The 15,511-nt window shown below is 47.0% G+C and overlaps 1 protein-coding gene across 9 annotated transcripts in view; it reads right to left on the bottom strand.

Moving 5' to 3' along the window:
* Positions 1-14,556, bottom strand: part of IGF2BP3 (insulin like growth factor 2 mRNA binding protein 3) — a 102,701-nt gene extending 88,145 nt beyond the window's left edge. For 3 of the 9 annotated variants that reach the window (XM_031940613.1, XM_031940615.1, XM_031940616.1), the window contains exons 1-2: positions 13,981-14,555; positions 11,606-11,666 (exon numbers count right to left, since the gene is read on the bottom strand). In XM_031940613.1, the coding sequence (XP_031796473.1) occupies positions 11,606-11,666; positions 13,981-14,155 (236 nt within the window). In that variant the 5' untranslated portion in view covers positions 14,156-14,555. Of the gene's footprint in view, positions 1-11,605; positions 11,667-13,980 lie in introns of all 9 variants that reach the window. The other 6 variants (XM_031940617.1, XM_031940618.1, XM_023505251.2 and 3 more) reach the window with 4 other exon arrangements.
* Between the last annotated feature and the right edge of the window lie 955 nt (positions 14,557-15,511).

Here is a 15,511-nt window from a genome sequence, read left to right as displayed (position 1 = left end):
AGACAATCTATAAATTTCCCGTAAAAAAAATTTTTTTTTTCCCCACAGATTTCTAGCTTGAACATCTGAATTGGAAACCTTTCAAGAAATAAAGAGAGACTCTCTCATTCTCAAAGAAAATAGATCTGGCAAGATTACTGTTTTGCATCCTTTCTAAAATATAGGCTCGAGTTCTAATCTCAGCACTAAAATTATTTTGATCTCCAATTTTTAGAACTTTCCCCCTAAACCCAAGGAGAGTTGAAAAGACCATCTAACTAACTAACTGGCACTTAAGTGAAGTAATTTATTGTAAACATTTCCATGGGTCTACAATGTAAGATTGTTTCAGAAAGTAAAAAATATCCCTTTACTACACGCAGGTGTTGCTTTTTTCCCCCACATAGTCAAAATCTTCCTTGTCATACTAGAAAGATTTTATTTCAAACTTTCATTGTCATCTAACAGATACTGCTGAGGACTAATTGCAGCATGTCAACAGGGCCTGAGACAACGTCCTTCTATATTTTTTTTTCAGGAACTCGAGGGAGCCTACAACTGCTCATTTGTTCCGATCTCCTCTCTACTGACCAAAAACTACCACCAGTTTTAATGATCTCTCTTCCTCTAGATGCACTCTCCTTCTGAGGCCAGTATGATTTTGTTTTCTGAGAAAGCTTACATTTTTCCAAGCATTTTATTTCTTAAATATTTTTATTTTAAATATTTCATTTATTTATGTATGAATTTTCAAATAGCCGAAGAGACCAAGACATGAATTGTCATAAATTTAGAACTGGAAGCAATCTTTGCAAATAGTCCTTTCACTGCATTTTACATGTAAATAAACAGACCCAGAAAGAGAAAGCAATTTGCCCAAACCCAATTAATTTCCCTTGAAAAGAATTTTCATTCTTTTTGTCATTAGAAAAAATAAGGATGATGGGATTAAGAAGGAATATATTTTTAAAACATTATCCTGTAAATTACTGATTTATCCATTATACACTGGCAGATTTCATCCATCCTGTGGTTGCAATCATGGATGGCTATCTTATCAGAAGAGGGAATAACTCCTCTGTCTCACAGAATTACACATCCACAGAAAGCCTCTATAAGATTAAATTATTTCCAAATACATCGATTCAGATTGCACAGTGGAGAGAAAGATAAACAAAAGGCTTATGGGCTTGAGTCTGAATTCCAACTCTGCTACTTGCTACTTTAGTGACATTAGACAAGTGGTAAATTTTCTGAACTTTAAGTCTCCTCGGATGTAAAAAAAAAAAAGGGGGGGGGAAGTTAAGCTGGATAACTGTTGGGGTTCATTTCATCTTGAAATCTTTGATCACAAAAAAAAAATCAGCTTTTCTACATGTCTATTTTAAGAGTCCCAAATATACAAAGTGGGGGGGGGGGGACGGACAAAAAACAAGTTGACCATGAAGATAAATTCAGGCAGTTTTTTTTTTTTTTTTTTTTTTTTTTTTTTAAGGCAAATCTACTAGGGAATTTCAAGTAATGTTTAACTGTAGCCTAAGATTTCTAATAAGAGTTCCTTTGTATCTTCTCTTATTGGGATCTATATTAAACCAAAAGCCTTGTCCATCTAGAGACCTTTTCAGAATTTTGCCCTGGTTTTTCTCTTTATTCAAACAAGGTTTTTTTGTTTTTTGTTTGTTTGTTTTGTTTTGTTTTTAAGGTTAGGAAGCTTCCCTATCTAGAAAGATCAAAATTTAAGAGCAGAGTTTTAGAGTTGGAAGGAATCTTAGCATACGAAAAAAGAAACTAAGACCCAGAGAGGTAAAATGTAGAAGCTGATAAATGACCCTAACTATCATTTAAAAAAAAAAAAAATCAATTCCTTTCTTTTTCTTTTTTCTTTCTTTCTTTCTTTTCTTTCTTTTCTTTTTTTTTTTTTTTTAAGATAATCCAGGGTCTAAGGGAAATAAGACAGCCCCATTTAAATTACAGTACAACACTATCAAAATGAAATTCGAATTCTCCTCTCCTCCATTTAAGGGACATGGATTCCATCCTAACTTCATCGTTAACTAAATTGTCCTTTATAATTGAAAACGGAACAAATGTATTGCTTGGAAGCTGGGTTTTCTACTGCTCTAACGGTTCACTGTCTACCTCCCTCCTGACTATAGTTCTCAGGTTTGCCCTGAAACTGTCACCTCCTGGCCACACAAAGACTCCACCACCCACTGAGAGCTCCTCAGATTTTCAGGGATCCCTTAAATTTCGAACTTGCTGTCCGGTATCAAGAATTGGGTTTCATTGTGTTCCCCTCCCTCCTCTACCTGCCTCAACTAGACACTGTCAGGGTTCTGAAATCGGCAACAGGTCTAGAGGCAGATCAGCTGAGCAGCTGGACCCTCCAGGCAGGCTTGGTGCTTCTGCCCTGGTCTCCAAACTCTGCCAGCAGCTCCTGACAGGCTCCCTGCAGTTAGTTATTTGGCACTATCAGGGCATTTTTTGTTTCTCATACTTGATTGGTTTGGGAAATTAATTTGTTTCCAGATGTCCAAAGAAAAGCAACAGTATCATCACTTATAATCAACTTCAAAGAACATACATTTCTCCTCTCCATCTTGCCATATACATCTGGGGAGGGATCTCTAAATGATCTTGAATTTGCCTCTAAATATTAATATTTATAAAGTGATGCTAGGGGTTTTTTCCCCAGTTAATTTCCTCACAACCTGTATCTTAGATATTATCAAAACCAGTGGAAGCATCCCTTTTTATTAAATCTGGTCTTCACCTATTTAAGTGGATTGTGGACCGAACGTTTCTCTTCCCTCAAATTCCTGGTCCTTGGAGAAATCCTTCAATCAAAATCCCTCAAGACGATCTGGGCTGCAAAGAAGCCCATATTACTTATCTATGATAATGGGATTGTACCTGGAATGATTAAAGAAAGGTTTGATTTCCCCCAAGATTATCAAAGCAGCTCTGATAATCACCTCAAACTTATTGATCACATTATAATGCAGATCTGCCTTCACTCAAGTTGGATTCCAACATCTTACAGCCAGAAGCCAAGGTCCTCGTCGGACAGAAATGGTGTTAAATACTGATCTGGAAACGGTCTGAGGGCTTTCATCTAAGAATCAGTTAGGGTTTCCAGGGTTTCTCACCATTGGAAAAAATTTCATTTCCAGCATCAAGACAGAAAACTAAGGCCTCATGGTTGTCAAGCGATACCAGGAGGATTCTGAAATAATCTAATTAGCAGGTGAGGCAATAAAGTGAGCTGGGACTGGGTTTAAACTAAGCCATTAGAGAGGAACTGTGATTTGCATCAATGCATGAAGTCCCCAGAACAAATGAAATTGAATACTTAAAATATTACTGACGAGAAATGTGAAACTGAATTATGGAGCAGCCAGGAGAGAAAGGGGCCCCAGACAGTGAAGTCAGTATGCAGGACTGTGGGTGGGGTGGGGCTGGAGGAGGTTTTGACTTGTTTGTTTTGGGGGTCTAGATCAGATTTCCCTAAAGGCAGATCCTCCCTTCTCCCTTCAGAGGCAAATCGGTGACAAATCTCTAATAACCTTAGCAAGCATCTGGACCAGAGGGTAAGGGTCCAGCGTGAATATCAGTTCTTCCTGAATTGACACTCTCCCTACTGCCTGTATATCAGGTTTTAATCGTATATCACTTTAAAGCTAACCTGAAAACGTGATTATTTATAACTAGTTAGGTGCTGGCTAAGTGGTTAAAACCTGGCTCTTCCCCTCCATCTCGCCTCAGATTTATTCCTGAAATGATCTGCCCTCCAACATCAACATTTACCGAATACTTTTTAGACATTTAGAAACAAGACAGCTGGGAAGTAGAGGAAGAGATGTAAATTCTAAAAACCTCCTAGTAAAACCCCGACCTGAAGGATATAAAATTAAAATGATATTTCCTTGGGTTACATATCTTTAATGTGCACTTAGGTTTAAAAAAAAAATTAAAACCCTGTCTCCTACACTAGACCCAGATGGGGATAGAATATCCCAGAAGCAGAACTGGACAAGCTCATCACATGCAACCTGTTCGCCCAGAAAAGCTCCTGTCACTTTGGGCCACATGCGTCTCTCTTCACTGGGCTAACTATATCGGGAGTAACATATTCTGTTTTAAGGGCAAAATTTTAAGAGGGATATTGACAACCTGGAGTTCACCCAAAAGATGGTGAAAGGTATGGAAACCATGTCATGAGTGTAACAGCTGAAGGAATTGGAGATGAGGAGCCTAGAAAAGACTGACAGGAGATGATCCCGGTGTCATCAAATAGTTGGAGGGTGGGGAGAGATGGACAGGGTGTCAGGTCCAAGGGAGATAACTGATTCCATATAGGAAAGTACCAGGACTAATGTCAGAAGACGGCTGATTGCTCCAAAAAAGGAGACAAATTCTAACACTTGGAGCTGTCCTAACATTACAATCAGCTGTTCAGTTAGGTAGGGAGCTTCTCAGCAGTCAGTGTGTGAACAGAAAAAAGCTAAAGTTCACCTGTCAGAGATGTTGTCAAGGAAGGGCCCTTAAAGGGCGGGTTAGTGTTAAAAACAAGAACAAACAAACAAAAACCCTGCTGCAATCTAACTTCTGCCACCATTTAACTCGGTTTCTTCCTTTGTAAAATGGACATAAGACTTCATGGATTACCTGCTTAGATGGTTTGTGAGCAAAGCATATAAATCACAACATAAATTGAGCTATTAGTAGGTAATCCCAAAGGTGTTTCTGATTCAGATCTGCTATCATTATCAGTGCTAGAAGATAATCAGTCAAAATTCCATTAACCTTGAAGTCTGGAAGATATTTTACTCGGGGAGGTGATGTTTCTCCTCTCATTGTCCACAATTCCTTTCCTTGTCTAAACAAGCTGGGGGAAGCAGAAAGCCTATGAGGTTAAGAAGGCTCTGCCACTTGCCCCAATCGAAGTCATTTCAAATCCAATGATCTCATTTCAATGTTTGTAAATGTAAACGGAATAAAAAAAAATAAAAAAAAAACCCACCTTCTTCTACTTCAGAGGTTAATGGGACTGGACTGACTTAGATGCTAATAAAAAACCCAGTTTGAAAAGCAACCTCCCTATCTAAAATGCTCAAATTGTTTCCTTTGTTTAAACGGGAGACTACCCTAAACTAAAAATAAATAAATAAATAAATGAAAAGGAGTTTTGTTTTGTTTTTTTTTAAATAATCCACAGCATTGAATAAAAATTATAAAGAAGAAACTGGCTTTGTCAATGGCCAACTAAAGTCCCTTCGAGAATATTCCTTTAATATGTGATGTTTCCAACAGCCCCGTAATTAAATTTCAGATCTTGAGAGAACAGCACATTTCATATGCATTATGTCTATAAACCCAATTTCTTCAGTGTTCCAGAGTTAACCATTCATATGGACGCATTTAGCAGGAAAAATAGAGTACTTTTAGTGAAACAAAAAGGAGCAAAGACTACTTCTGATTAACTATATGAAGCACTTAGCAAACCTTAATGAATGTATGAATATAGATATTTTTTTTTACCATCAATAAATAAATCAAGGCTACTTTAGCCCAGTTTATGTATATGTATGTGTGTGAATACACACGCACTCTAAGACCTTAAATTGAATTACAGGATAATTAATAATTAATAAGTTGGCAATAGAAAGACACATTAAAATGATAAGACATTAGTATGTAGAGCACTTCACAAATTTTCAATTCGGGCACAAATAGCTCCAACATTATTATCATTAGCAAAATTGAGTTTCCCTCATTAGCAATGTCCCTTGACAAAAGAAAAACAAGGTCCCGGTGCTACAGGCGACTCTGGAGGTAAAGGGAACATTGGGGAAATTACCCCAAGTCTGCCCATACCAGTCACCCAGATGTCAAATCCATCTCTAAGCCTCTAGACGTGGACTCCATGCACTTGGGAATCATAGTTCTCCAAAGTCCCCAATTCCATGACTAGAACCTTGTATGTGTAAAGAAAACGTTGCCAAGTATAGCACGGGCTAACGACTTCATTTTTCCCCTTTCCATCTCTCTCCCAAATCATACATTTTAAGTGCCAAAACAACTGAATGGCCATTTCATGCCTTCATCTTAAAAAAAAAAAAAAAAAAAAAAGTATTCCTAGAAGAAGTTATTGCCAAAAGTCATAACAAATATTTCTAAAAAAAAAAAAAAATGTTTAGTAACTTGGAGCTCTCTCTCTTAATATCAATTTATTTTCATTTAGAAAACTATTAAAAACCCAAGTATATACAAGGGAAGGATTTTAAAGCACTTCAAATATCATCTCCCTTTGGAGATCATCAATGCAAACAGAGAACACCAAAAAAACCCTTAACTTTTACGTGCAAAATTTGACATTTTTTGTCAAATTAGTAACAGGGTATATGGTGCTTTATTTATTTCAAAGAGCTTGGAAAATTTTTAGAACAAAAGGGCTTGGGACTGATTCCTTAGGATTGGTTTTAACAGGATTTGATTCAATTAAATAATTTATTTGCATGGGTTAATAGGAAGACTAGAAACCAGACCCTAAAACTCAAAATTACTACCTAGCTAGCCTAAATTCTAAATGTCTTCTCCCTGACTTCCCATGCTCACCCATGAGGCAAAACCCCTAATTCTTGACTTAATTTTAAGTGTGCATTTAAAAATGAAAGGTAACTAAAAGACCTTGAGGTAGAATCTTTGTCAATCTCCCAAGCAGAGAAGGCAACCTAGTTCTATATTTTAGTTTCCATTTTGGCTCAAAGTTGGGAAGGACAGCCACGTCTAAAATTCAGAATTACCAATTTGTTTGTCTAGAGTACAGAATTCTCTTAGAATGAATGAGGAATTATGAAATTAATTCTTAAAAGTTTAAAATCTGAAGTCAAAGAACTGCCTAATAAATGTTCTTTACTTCCAGAGGCATTGTTTAAAAAGCCCCTTGTTACTAGAGAGAGGGAAACCAATATTGAATGGATTCCTCCAGACACAACGGCCAAAGGGGCCACATTTGGGCACTTGCGTACATTACTCATCTCATAAAAATAAGGTCTACAAAATTATTGCCGAGCTAGGTAAATGACCGTTAGCTCAATCAGGCCTTCGGGTCTGCTGGCCAGACGGCTACCTCCTTACACTGAATTGCCATTTAGAGACCGTTCCAGCTTCATTTTAAGCTTAGAGAAAGTGAGCCGAAAGGAGTGATCCTCTAGAGGAAGCTCCCTCCCTTAACGCTAAGGACAGAGGAGAATTAAATGGGAGATAAGAGTTTGGGTTTCCTCAGTTTCCATAATTGATTTCATATCCTAGCCTCGGTTTAAAGGCAGGAGGGGAAAGGTGGACAATCCAGCCTCGTCTGGTTTTGTTTGTTTGTTTGTTTGTTTGAAGGCTGGCTATCTTGAACTATTTAATGCTGCCCACTTGTGATCCTCCAGTTTTCTGTTTAACGTTGGCTACTTTTTATTTCATTCCCTTTTGACTAGAATGGACAAAAAGCAGGACATACCTTCCAAGTCTCCAAGCCAGGGGCACCGCCACAAATGGATCGAATCAGCTTTAATTGATGGAAAAGTGAGGGGAGCGGGGAACTTAGTCTATATTACCTGCCTCACTCCATACAATCCTAATCAAAGGGGAAACAGCTAAATCTGGCGACAAATCTTTCCCTCTGCTTCGAAGTGATTTAAGAGAGAAAGTTGCAAGTTAGGAGAGAGGAGCTCCAGGTTTTTGTTGTTTGTTTGTTTGTTTGACAAAAGGCAAGGTTTGAACAAAAAGCAGAGTCCCGACCCCGCCTCCCCGGGGGTCCAGGACCAGAAACGTTCCCATCCCCCTCCCCAGCCACAAAGACCCTGGAACAAGTGACATCATTGCTATTTACATAATCACACAGTAGCCAGCACACTGCCCCCCCCCCCCCATTCCAGCTGCTCCAGCCACCTTGTTCAACTGGGAGCCTCTCAAAGGTGCCAAGACTTTAATATTCATCCTGGCCCCTCTCTGCTCCCCGAAGGGAAAGGAAAGGATTGGGGGGGGGGGTCTAGCTTTGGTTCTCCGAGCTTTGGTTCCACCGGCCCTGTTCCCGCTAGGAAAGAGACAAAGTCACGTTCACACTAATCCCTCCAAGGGGTGAGCTGGGGCTGGGGGAAGTGGGGCCCCATAAAGAAGCCGGTGGAGATGGCCCATTGGGTCTTCCCGAGCTAGGACGGAAGGCGTCTCGCTAGCACCTTCCTCAAGTTCACAGCGGCTGGAGGCAGACGTGCCACGTTGCCTTGGAGACTGCTGCAGTCTGCAGAACCCCCAGTGGTTGGGCTCGGCCACCTACTACGGCTGGGAGCTCTCCTTCCCGTATCCCTCCAACCTATTTGCCGCAGCACAACTCTCGGGGTGGGGAGGGGAGGGGAGGGGAGGGGGAGACCGAGCCAAGCTGGCCGCTGGCCGGTTCCACCCAACCGCCTCTCGGGCCGGGCTCCCCAACTTGGAATTGGCGGCGGGCCCCTGCCCTCCCTTGCAGAAGCGGTGTGGGCCGCTCCCTTCCCAACCTGCCTTTCCCCGGGAGTCTAAAGGTCATCTGTGCAAAGGTGGGTTCCCTTTAGGGGAAGCCGTCCCCTCCCAGTCTGGGCCGGGAGCTACAGAATGGCCTCGTTCTTGCCAAATATCAGTGCCCTCTGCGGGGGTTTGGCCTCTGGTCCTAAACCCTAAGTGACAACCTTCCTCCCCAAGACGTGTGGCGGGTACAGATTATTACCCCGTTCGCCAGCATTTTCGCCTTTCTCCTCTCCCCCCAGCTCAGATGACCCTGGGAGCAGAGCGGTGGAACCTCCAGTGATCCATGGAAACTGCCTGCGGGGGGGAGGGAGGAGGGGGGGGTCCGAGCAAAAAATGCCCTCTTTCGAACGTGGCCCAGGACCAGAAGGCTGCCGCAGTGGCGTGGGGGTGGGGGAGCTCCTCCTTTGCCTTTGCACCGTTTGCCACCCACCCCACCCCCACCTTTGTCAAGGCGGGAGCTGCTAGGGTGGGGGCGGGGGGGAGCGGGAGAAAGACTAGTGGGCCTGAGAAAAACCTGAATTAAGATGCGAAGGATCACGGGCTAACTCGGAGAAGGGGGAGGGGGCTAAATCCTCCGAGCCCAGGGGGCAGGAGTCTTAAAATAATATTCCTGTAGCGCAAAGAGCTTTTTAAAAAATTTTATCGTAGGAGACGGGGTAAAATTCGCGCTGGGCCGGGTCCCAGGCTGGTCCGAGCTAAGCTTCTTAGAAGCAGAATTCGTGCTGTCCAGCGAGAGGGGGGATTGGGGGGTTAGCAAAAGAAGCGATTTCCCCAATTGCGGCCTTGAAGGCGGAACTAAACCCATTCTTCTTGATTGAAGGGGAGCTGAGCAAAATAAAAGCTCTCACCTTCCACTTAGGCTTAAAAAATGAACAAGCCTAAATTTTCAAAGGCCAGACGTGTGGAGATGCTTTGCATATTCAAAGATTTAACTAAAGGAATCTCCACTGCGCTGGCGACTTGGGCAGGGGGCAGAGAGGAAAAGTCTAAATGGATCCCAAGATATTTTCAAGTGGACCCAAAAATTCAAGTATCTTAGTAGAGGGATGGGGATGTCAAAATGTCAAAATTTTAATTTTCCTGCTCAGGGGCTAGAGTTGGAATACAGATGAGTGTTACTTTGTAACCCTAATTCTGAGGAGGGGGAACACGGGAACTGATGCCTAAAAAGTACCTCGATTTTATACTCACTAAGACCTACCCTATTTTATCTGCACTTTCTATACCCACTTTTCTTTGCTCTTTTCTTGAATCAGAAAAGCTTGAAAGAAAAAAAAAAACATTATTTCCCATTATTTTGTGTCATAAAAGAGTTCCCTCCTTAAAGAAAATAAGTTGTTCATCCCAGCCTTAATATTTGGGAGGAGAAAGGGGTCGGCAGACTCGATTCCACAAGTGCAGAGATGGCCAGGTTCTTTGTGTTTTAAGTTGGAGGCTTAGAGAAGGGTTAACAGTTTAGCATATCATATACTCCTATACAAGTATATTCTATATAACCAGAACAAAGGTCTTTTTTTTTTTTTTTTTTTTTTTTTTTTTTTTTTTTAATCTCTGATAAATTCCTAAATGTGCCTTTAGGTTTTCCGTGTAATGTCTTTTTGGTTTTTTCCAGAACAGGAACATGAAAGAAAAATACTGATATTTGAAACAGACGAGCCAGCGTGCAACATACAGAGAGCCCACGCTTTGGGTGCACTGGCAAATGGAGGGGAAAAGCACACTTTGTGAAACCTTTTTTTTTTTTTCCCCCTCGATAACATCAGTGGCGGGGCTGAAAACCCCCAAGATCGTCTTTTTCTTAGCTGGCTCTGGATGGCACATTCTCCACTCCCAATTTTATTTCTCCCCGACTTATTGCCCCCGTCCCCCGTCCCCCCCCAGTGCCTAAAGCTGCCCCTCCCATCAGCTACTGAGGGGACTCAGGTTTTCAAGTTAAATCTTCTGGTCCCGGCCTCGGCCATTCCCTGCCCCGTCTCTACAAGCCCACCATTGCCCCAGCCCCTCCTTTTCTTCCAGCCCAAGAGGTGCAGGACAGCTAAGGGGCCACAGGGAGGAGGCAAATCGCCTCAGAAACAGGAGCTTCGCGGGCGTGTGGCTGCGCCGCGGCCGTCACAGGCTGGGGAGGCTGCTCCCAACTCCATAGGCTTTTTTTTTTTTTTTTTGTCAAGTGACAGCCTGCGCCAGAGCTGGTTGCGCCGTCGGGCAGACCTGCGCATCCTTTGGACAGGCTGCCAGAGCGCCCGCCCTACCCGTTTCCTGCCCCCTCTTCCCTCCCTCCTTTGCTAAGTCTCTGCTCGAATCTGGGGCTCGAAGAACTTGGGGTGTGGGGGGAAGTCAATGTGGAAAAAAAAAAAAAAGACCTCTGCGTTGTGTTTTTTTATTGCGTGGTGTGGGAGGGGGGGAGAATCAGATTGATGGTTACTCACACGTTTGCAGCTCTGCCGACGGCGGGCGGCGGCTGGGGGCTCCGACATCGGTGCTGGCCGAGACCCTTCCCCATTTTCACGGGGAGGGGCTGTTGACAATGTACTTACGGTTCTCTCCTTCCTCTTGCCCCGCTGTGATGCCGCCGCCGACGAGCCGCTCACTCCCTCACGTGCCAGTCCGTTATGTAACGCAAAGTAGCCCATCTCATTTCCTGCTAATGCCCCCCTCCAGCCTCCCGAAATGGGGATTTCGAAGTTCTCCCGCTCCCCCGCTCCGAGCCCTCCCCCCGCCTGTCCCATCCCGTTCCCATGTTCTGAGGTGAGCCCAACCCAAAGAGAACTCGATCTTCTCCTCCCCTCCCCTCCTCTAGCCACCACCCTCAGCCCAAATGTCTGGCCCGCAGCCCGGGTTTAGAGGGACGGAATGGGGGAGGAAGGGAGAAAGAGGAAGAAATGGCAGCTGGAGGGGTCCCAAGGCCGAAGAAATTCTGCCGACCGTAGGCAAAGGTGCCGTCGTGGCAGCCCGTTTTCGCAGTGGAGAGGCCGCTTTCCTCCCCCCCCCCCCCCTTTCCTGCAGTGGTGTAGACAGGGGAGGGGGAAGAGAAGAGAGGAGGAAGAAGAGGGAGGAGGGAAAAAAAAGAGACAATTACCTCTGCCTCTTCGGGACCGAGTGCTCCACCTCGATGAGTTTTCCGTGCACCTCCACTTTACCTGAAAACAGACAAGGGAGCAAAAGGGGGCTTGAGGGCGCTGCGCGCCTAAGGGCCGCCGCCGCCGCAGTTCCACGTAGCCTGTCTGCAGCCCCCCGCCCCTTCCTTCTCTTCCCAATCGAGTTAAAGCTGCACCCAAGTAACCGCAGGGAAAAACTGGCAATTGGCAAGCAAACTAAGGAGGTCCACTCGGAAACCTCCTAAGTATGGGGGGGTCTCTTGCACCCCAATCTCAAACCTAATCTCTCACTCCTCTGGCACAGGGGCGGGGGCACGGGGAGGGGAGGAGGGAGGAGAGCGCCCAGAAAGAACAGCTTCCGCGGCTAAAATGCTGGGCACGTTTCCCACTCTCTCGTCCCCCCCCCCCCACCCTACCCCTGGCGCAGTAGAATAATCCCAACCCCGTCATCTACAGACCAAAATCTGGGGGTTACAGAACCCCCACTTTGCTCTGCGACAAAAACTGCCTCAGGTAGTTCCCAAAGACCACAGACATCATTAGAAAGGTGGGGTCACGGGGAGAAAAGAGAATCTAAAAAACCCCAGATTACGTTTTTCCAAACGGATGGGCACCCCCCTAAAGAGAGCGACAGGGCGCTAAGTCCCTGGAGAACCCCAAACCCCCAATTTCCCAGAAATTTGGCTCCACGACGCCCCAATTAGTCGGACCCTCTCCCCCCACCCTCTTCCTCACCTAATACCCCTTTCATCTTCCCCTCCTTACATTTCCCCCCCCCCTCCCGCCCCCGAAACCCAGCTTTCGGGCCAGTTTCTAAGAGCAGCCTGGCCTCGCCCCCTACCTCGGGCAGCCCGGGGCGCCCCCCCACCCATCGGGCCGCGGCGCCATCGTCGCCGCAACCCCCCGGAGCGAGCCAGGATGCGTGCGGGCACTCTTCTAGCCGCCAGAAAAAGGGCCGGTCGCTTTCTGGGCCCGGGCGGCCGCGCCTCGTCCCCAGCCAGGCTCGTCGGTGATGGTGGCGGAGAAGAAGGTGGTGGTGGTGGCGGCGGCGGCGACGGCGGCGGTGGCTGCAGCAGCTGCAGCAGCGAGCCAGAGCCAGAGCCGCAGCCTGGCAGCGGGGGCGGGGGCGGGGGCGGGCGGGCGCGCGGACCCCCACCCACCGCACGCACGCACAGACGGGCGGGCGGACGGACCCCGCCGTGCATGCACACGCGCGCGCGCGCACACACGCACACACCCACCCTTCTTCCGCACACCAGCATGAAAGCCAAATGCCGCGGCCCCCGGAACCTGGGAGTGGGGGGAGGAGGAGATGGAGAAGGCGCGCGCTACGTCTTAAGACCCCGGCGCCCCGGACAGCGGCCAGAAACCCACCTGCCCCAGATTGTTGGCCGTGCCCGGGGAGGAGTCTAAATAAAAGGGTCCCCTCTCCTCTGCTGCCAGAGCGCGGGACCGGGATGCTGAACCAGCGGGAGCGAGCGCAGTTCCCGGTCCCCGGAGCCTGTCAGGGTGGGAAGAGGGAGCGGGCGAGCCGGGTCGGCGGTGCCGCGCTGCACGGCTCTCTGCCGGCTCTCTCGCTCCCCGTCCCCTACCTGAGGGTCTTCAGTCACTTCCCACCCGAGTGTCCTGTCTTGCCCCTGTACCCCCTCCACCCACCCCGCCTCCTACTGGTGCTGATGCTATTGCTGGTGCTATTGCTGCAAATAGGGCTCAATTAGCACAAAAGAAAAAATAAATAAAACGAAAAAACGAATAGAACACCCCCCCCTCCCGCGGCACTTAATCCCCCCCCCAACAGCGGGCTCGAGTCCCGAGATTGCGCACGCCTAGAGAAGGGGGAGCGACCAACCTGCAGAGGAAAAAATGGGGATGGCGAGCGCTAGGGGAGAAGGAAGGCAACGGACACGGGGGGGGGAGCGGACCCCAAATCTGCCCTTTGGCTTCTATCCCTTACACCGCCCTGGCGTTCCCCGCCCTCTCCCTCCGCACTCGGAGGAAGGACTGCGTAAACGTTACCTGACAGCGTCTCCACCGGTTTCCAGGGGAGACACCCGACAGGTTGTGGGAATGGGGCAGGTTCAGGGAGAGCGTCAGGGCTTGAGGAGCCCGCCCGGCCAGGACGGGGGGCTTAGCTGTCCGTCCTTCTCCCCGATCCCTGCAAACTAACCCCGTGGACGCCCCGCGGGCTTTCCCCGAGCGAGCCGAGAGTCTCATCCCCTGGACCAGAGCCCTGACGCAGTTAGGCTCTTGGAAAATGAAGGGAAAGCTAGTGGCCGCACGGCGACGAACAGGTTTGTTCGTCCCCCAGGAGTGCCGAGGGAGCCATAGGCTCGTACCCCGGACTTAGGGGACCCACCTGATAGGGTTTCGATGGCCTTCATCGCCCAGTTTTCGTCGGGACAGTCCACGAACGCGTAGCCCGCTTTCACCAGGAAAGAGCCGGTGTAAGGGATCTTAGAGTCGTTAAAGATACTTTCCAGATCGACCGGGCTCACGCTGTCGCTCAGGTTGCCGATGTACAGCTTGTTCATTTTTTTTTTAATTAAGAGAAATGAATTTTTTTTAAAAAAGTAAAATCGAATTTAAAAGCAAGGTACAGCAACGAGCGGATGGAGCGGTTGTCTGTCCTTGCTCCTGTCTGCTGCTCTAAAAGCTCCTGACACCTAAGCTACGCCACAAGCCTGATGCTTAAAAATAATAATAATAATAATAAGGAGAATAACCAAAAGCAAACAACGAAACACTAAGGAGGGAGAGGGGCAAGGCTAGCCGGGGGTCAGCGGGCTTCTCTCGTTCCCTGGCAGGGATGAAAAGATAGCTTCGCTGGAACCCTAAGGCCAGAGTAAGGACTTCTCACTCTGCTGACGTGCGAGAGCAAAGCGGACCAGCTTTGTGATGGGAGGATGGCGGGGTCGGCAAGAAATAGGAGGAGAAGGAGGAGGAGGAGGAGGAGAAGGAGGAGGAGAAGAAGGAGGAGGAGGAGGAGGAGAAGGAGGAGGAAGAGGAGGAGGAAGAAGAGGAGGAGGAGAAAGAAAAAAACTACTTTTTGTCTCTGCCCCCCCCAAACCCCTTTGCCAGCAGCGAGCGGGCTGTGAAAATGTCACACTGCGTGAGTGGAGGCGCCGCCTCCCCATTAAAAAAAAAAAAAAAAAAACGGAGAGGGAGACAGGCAGGAGGAGGCGGGGGAACGGGGGATGGTGGGGGGGAAGAGGAGGAGAGGGAGGAGGTGGAGGAGAAGGAGGGGGGAAAAAATCACTTGGATAGTCCGGCTATTTGAATGAGCCACGTGTTCAAACTACAAATCAACGGTCTCACGTGAAGAATCCTAGCTCCTCAATTAGAGAGATTTAATCAAAAAAGGGGGGGGGGCGAATGGGAAGGGGAAGGGGGGTTTTGGAAAAGAGGGGTAAAGGAAAATCAGAGAGAGAGGATAGGGGAGCAGAGAAAAGGAGATTGGGTGAGGGTCACGCAGGAGACGAAGGAAAGATACCCGGAGCAATCGGTGGCAGCAGCACCAGCTTGGGAAACAGCTCAAGTTTAGGGAGGAGAGAAGAGGGTTGTTGGATGGGGAGAAGCTAAAGGCGAATTTTTTCCCCGGTTTTTTTTCTGAAGAAGGAGACAAGGGTCTCTAGGCCCTGAGTTTGTCTCCCCTGGAAGATAAATTGGAAAATGTGATTTTCTTGGTGTTACTAACACACACACACACACACACACACACACACACACACACACTCCAAAGCTTTATCACTAGGCTTTTCCTCTCTCCTTCAGAGCTGCAGCTTCAGTGAATGTAACCTCCTGCAAATCAGGGAGGAAGTTTTCTGGGTTTACCATTGGAGAAAAAGCGAGGAGGGGGGAGTTGGGAGGGGGAGAGAGGAGGAAGAAGA

The sequence above is a fragment of the Sarcophilus harrisii genome, chromosome 5, assembly GCF_902635505.1.
Source record: "Sarcophilus harrisii chromosome 5, mSarHar1.11, whole genome shotgun sequence".
NCBI lineage: Eukaryota > Metazoa > Chordata > Mammalia > Dasyuromorphia > Dasyuridae > Sarcophilus > Sarcophilus harrisii.
The sequence above is the reverse complement of the archived record's forward strand: the minus strand, read 5'-3'. Positions and strand labels throughout refer to the sequence as shown.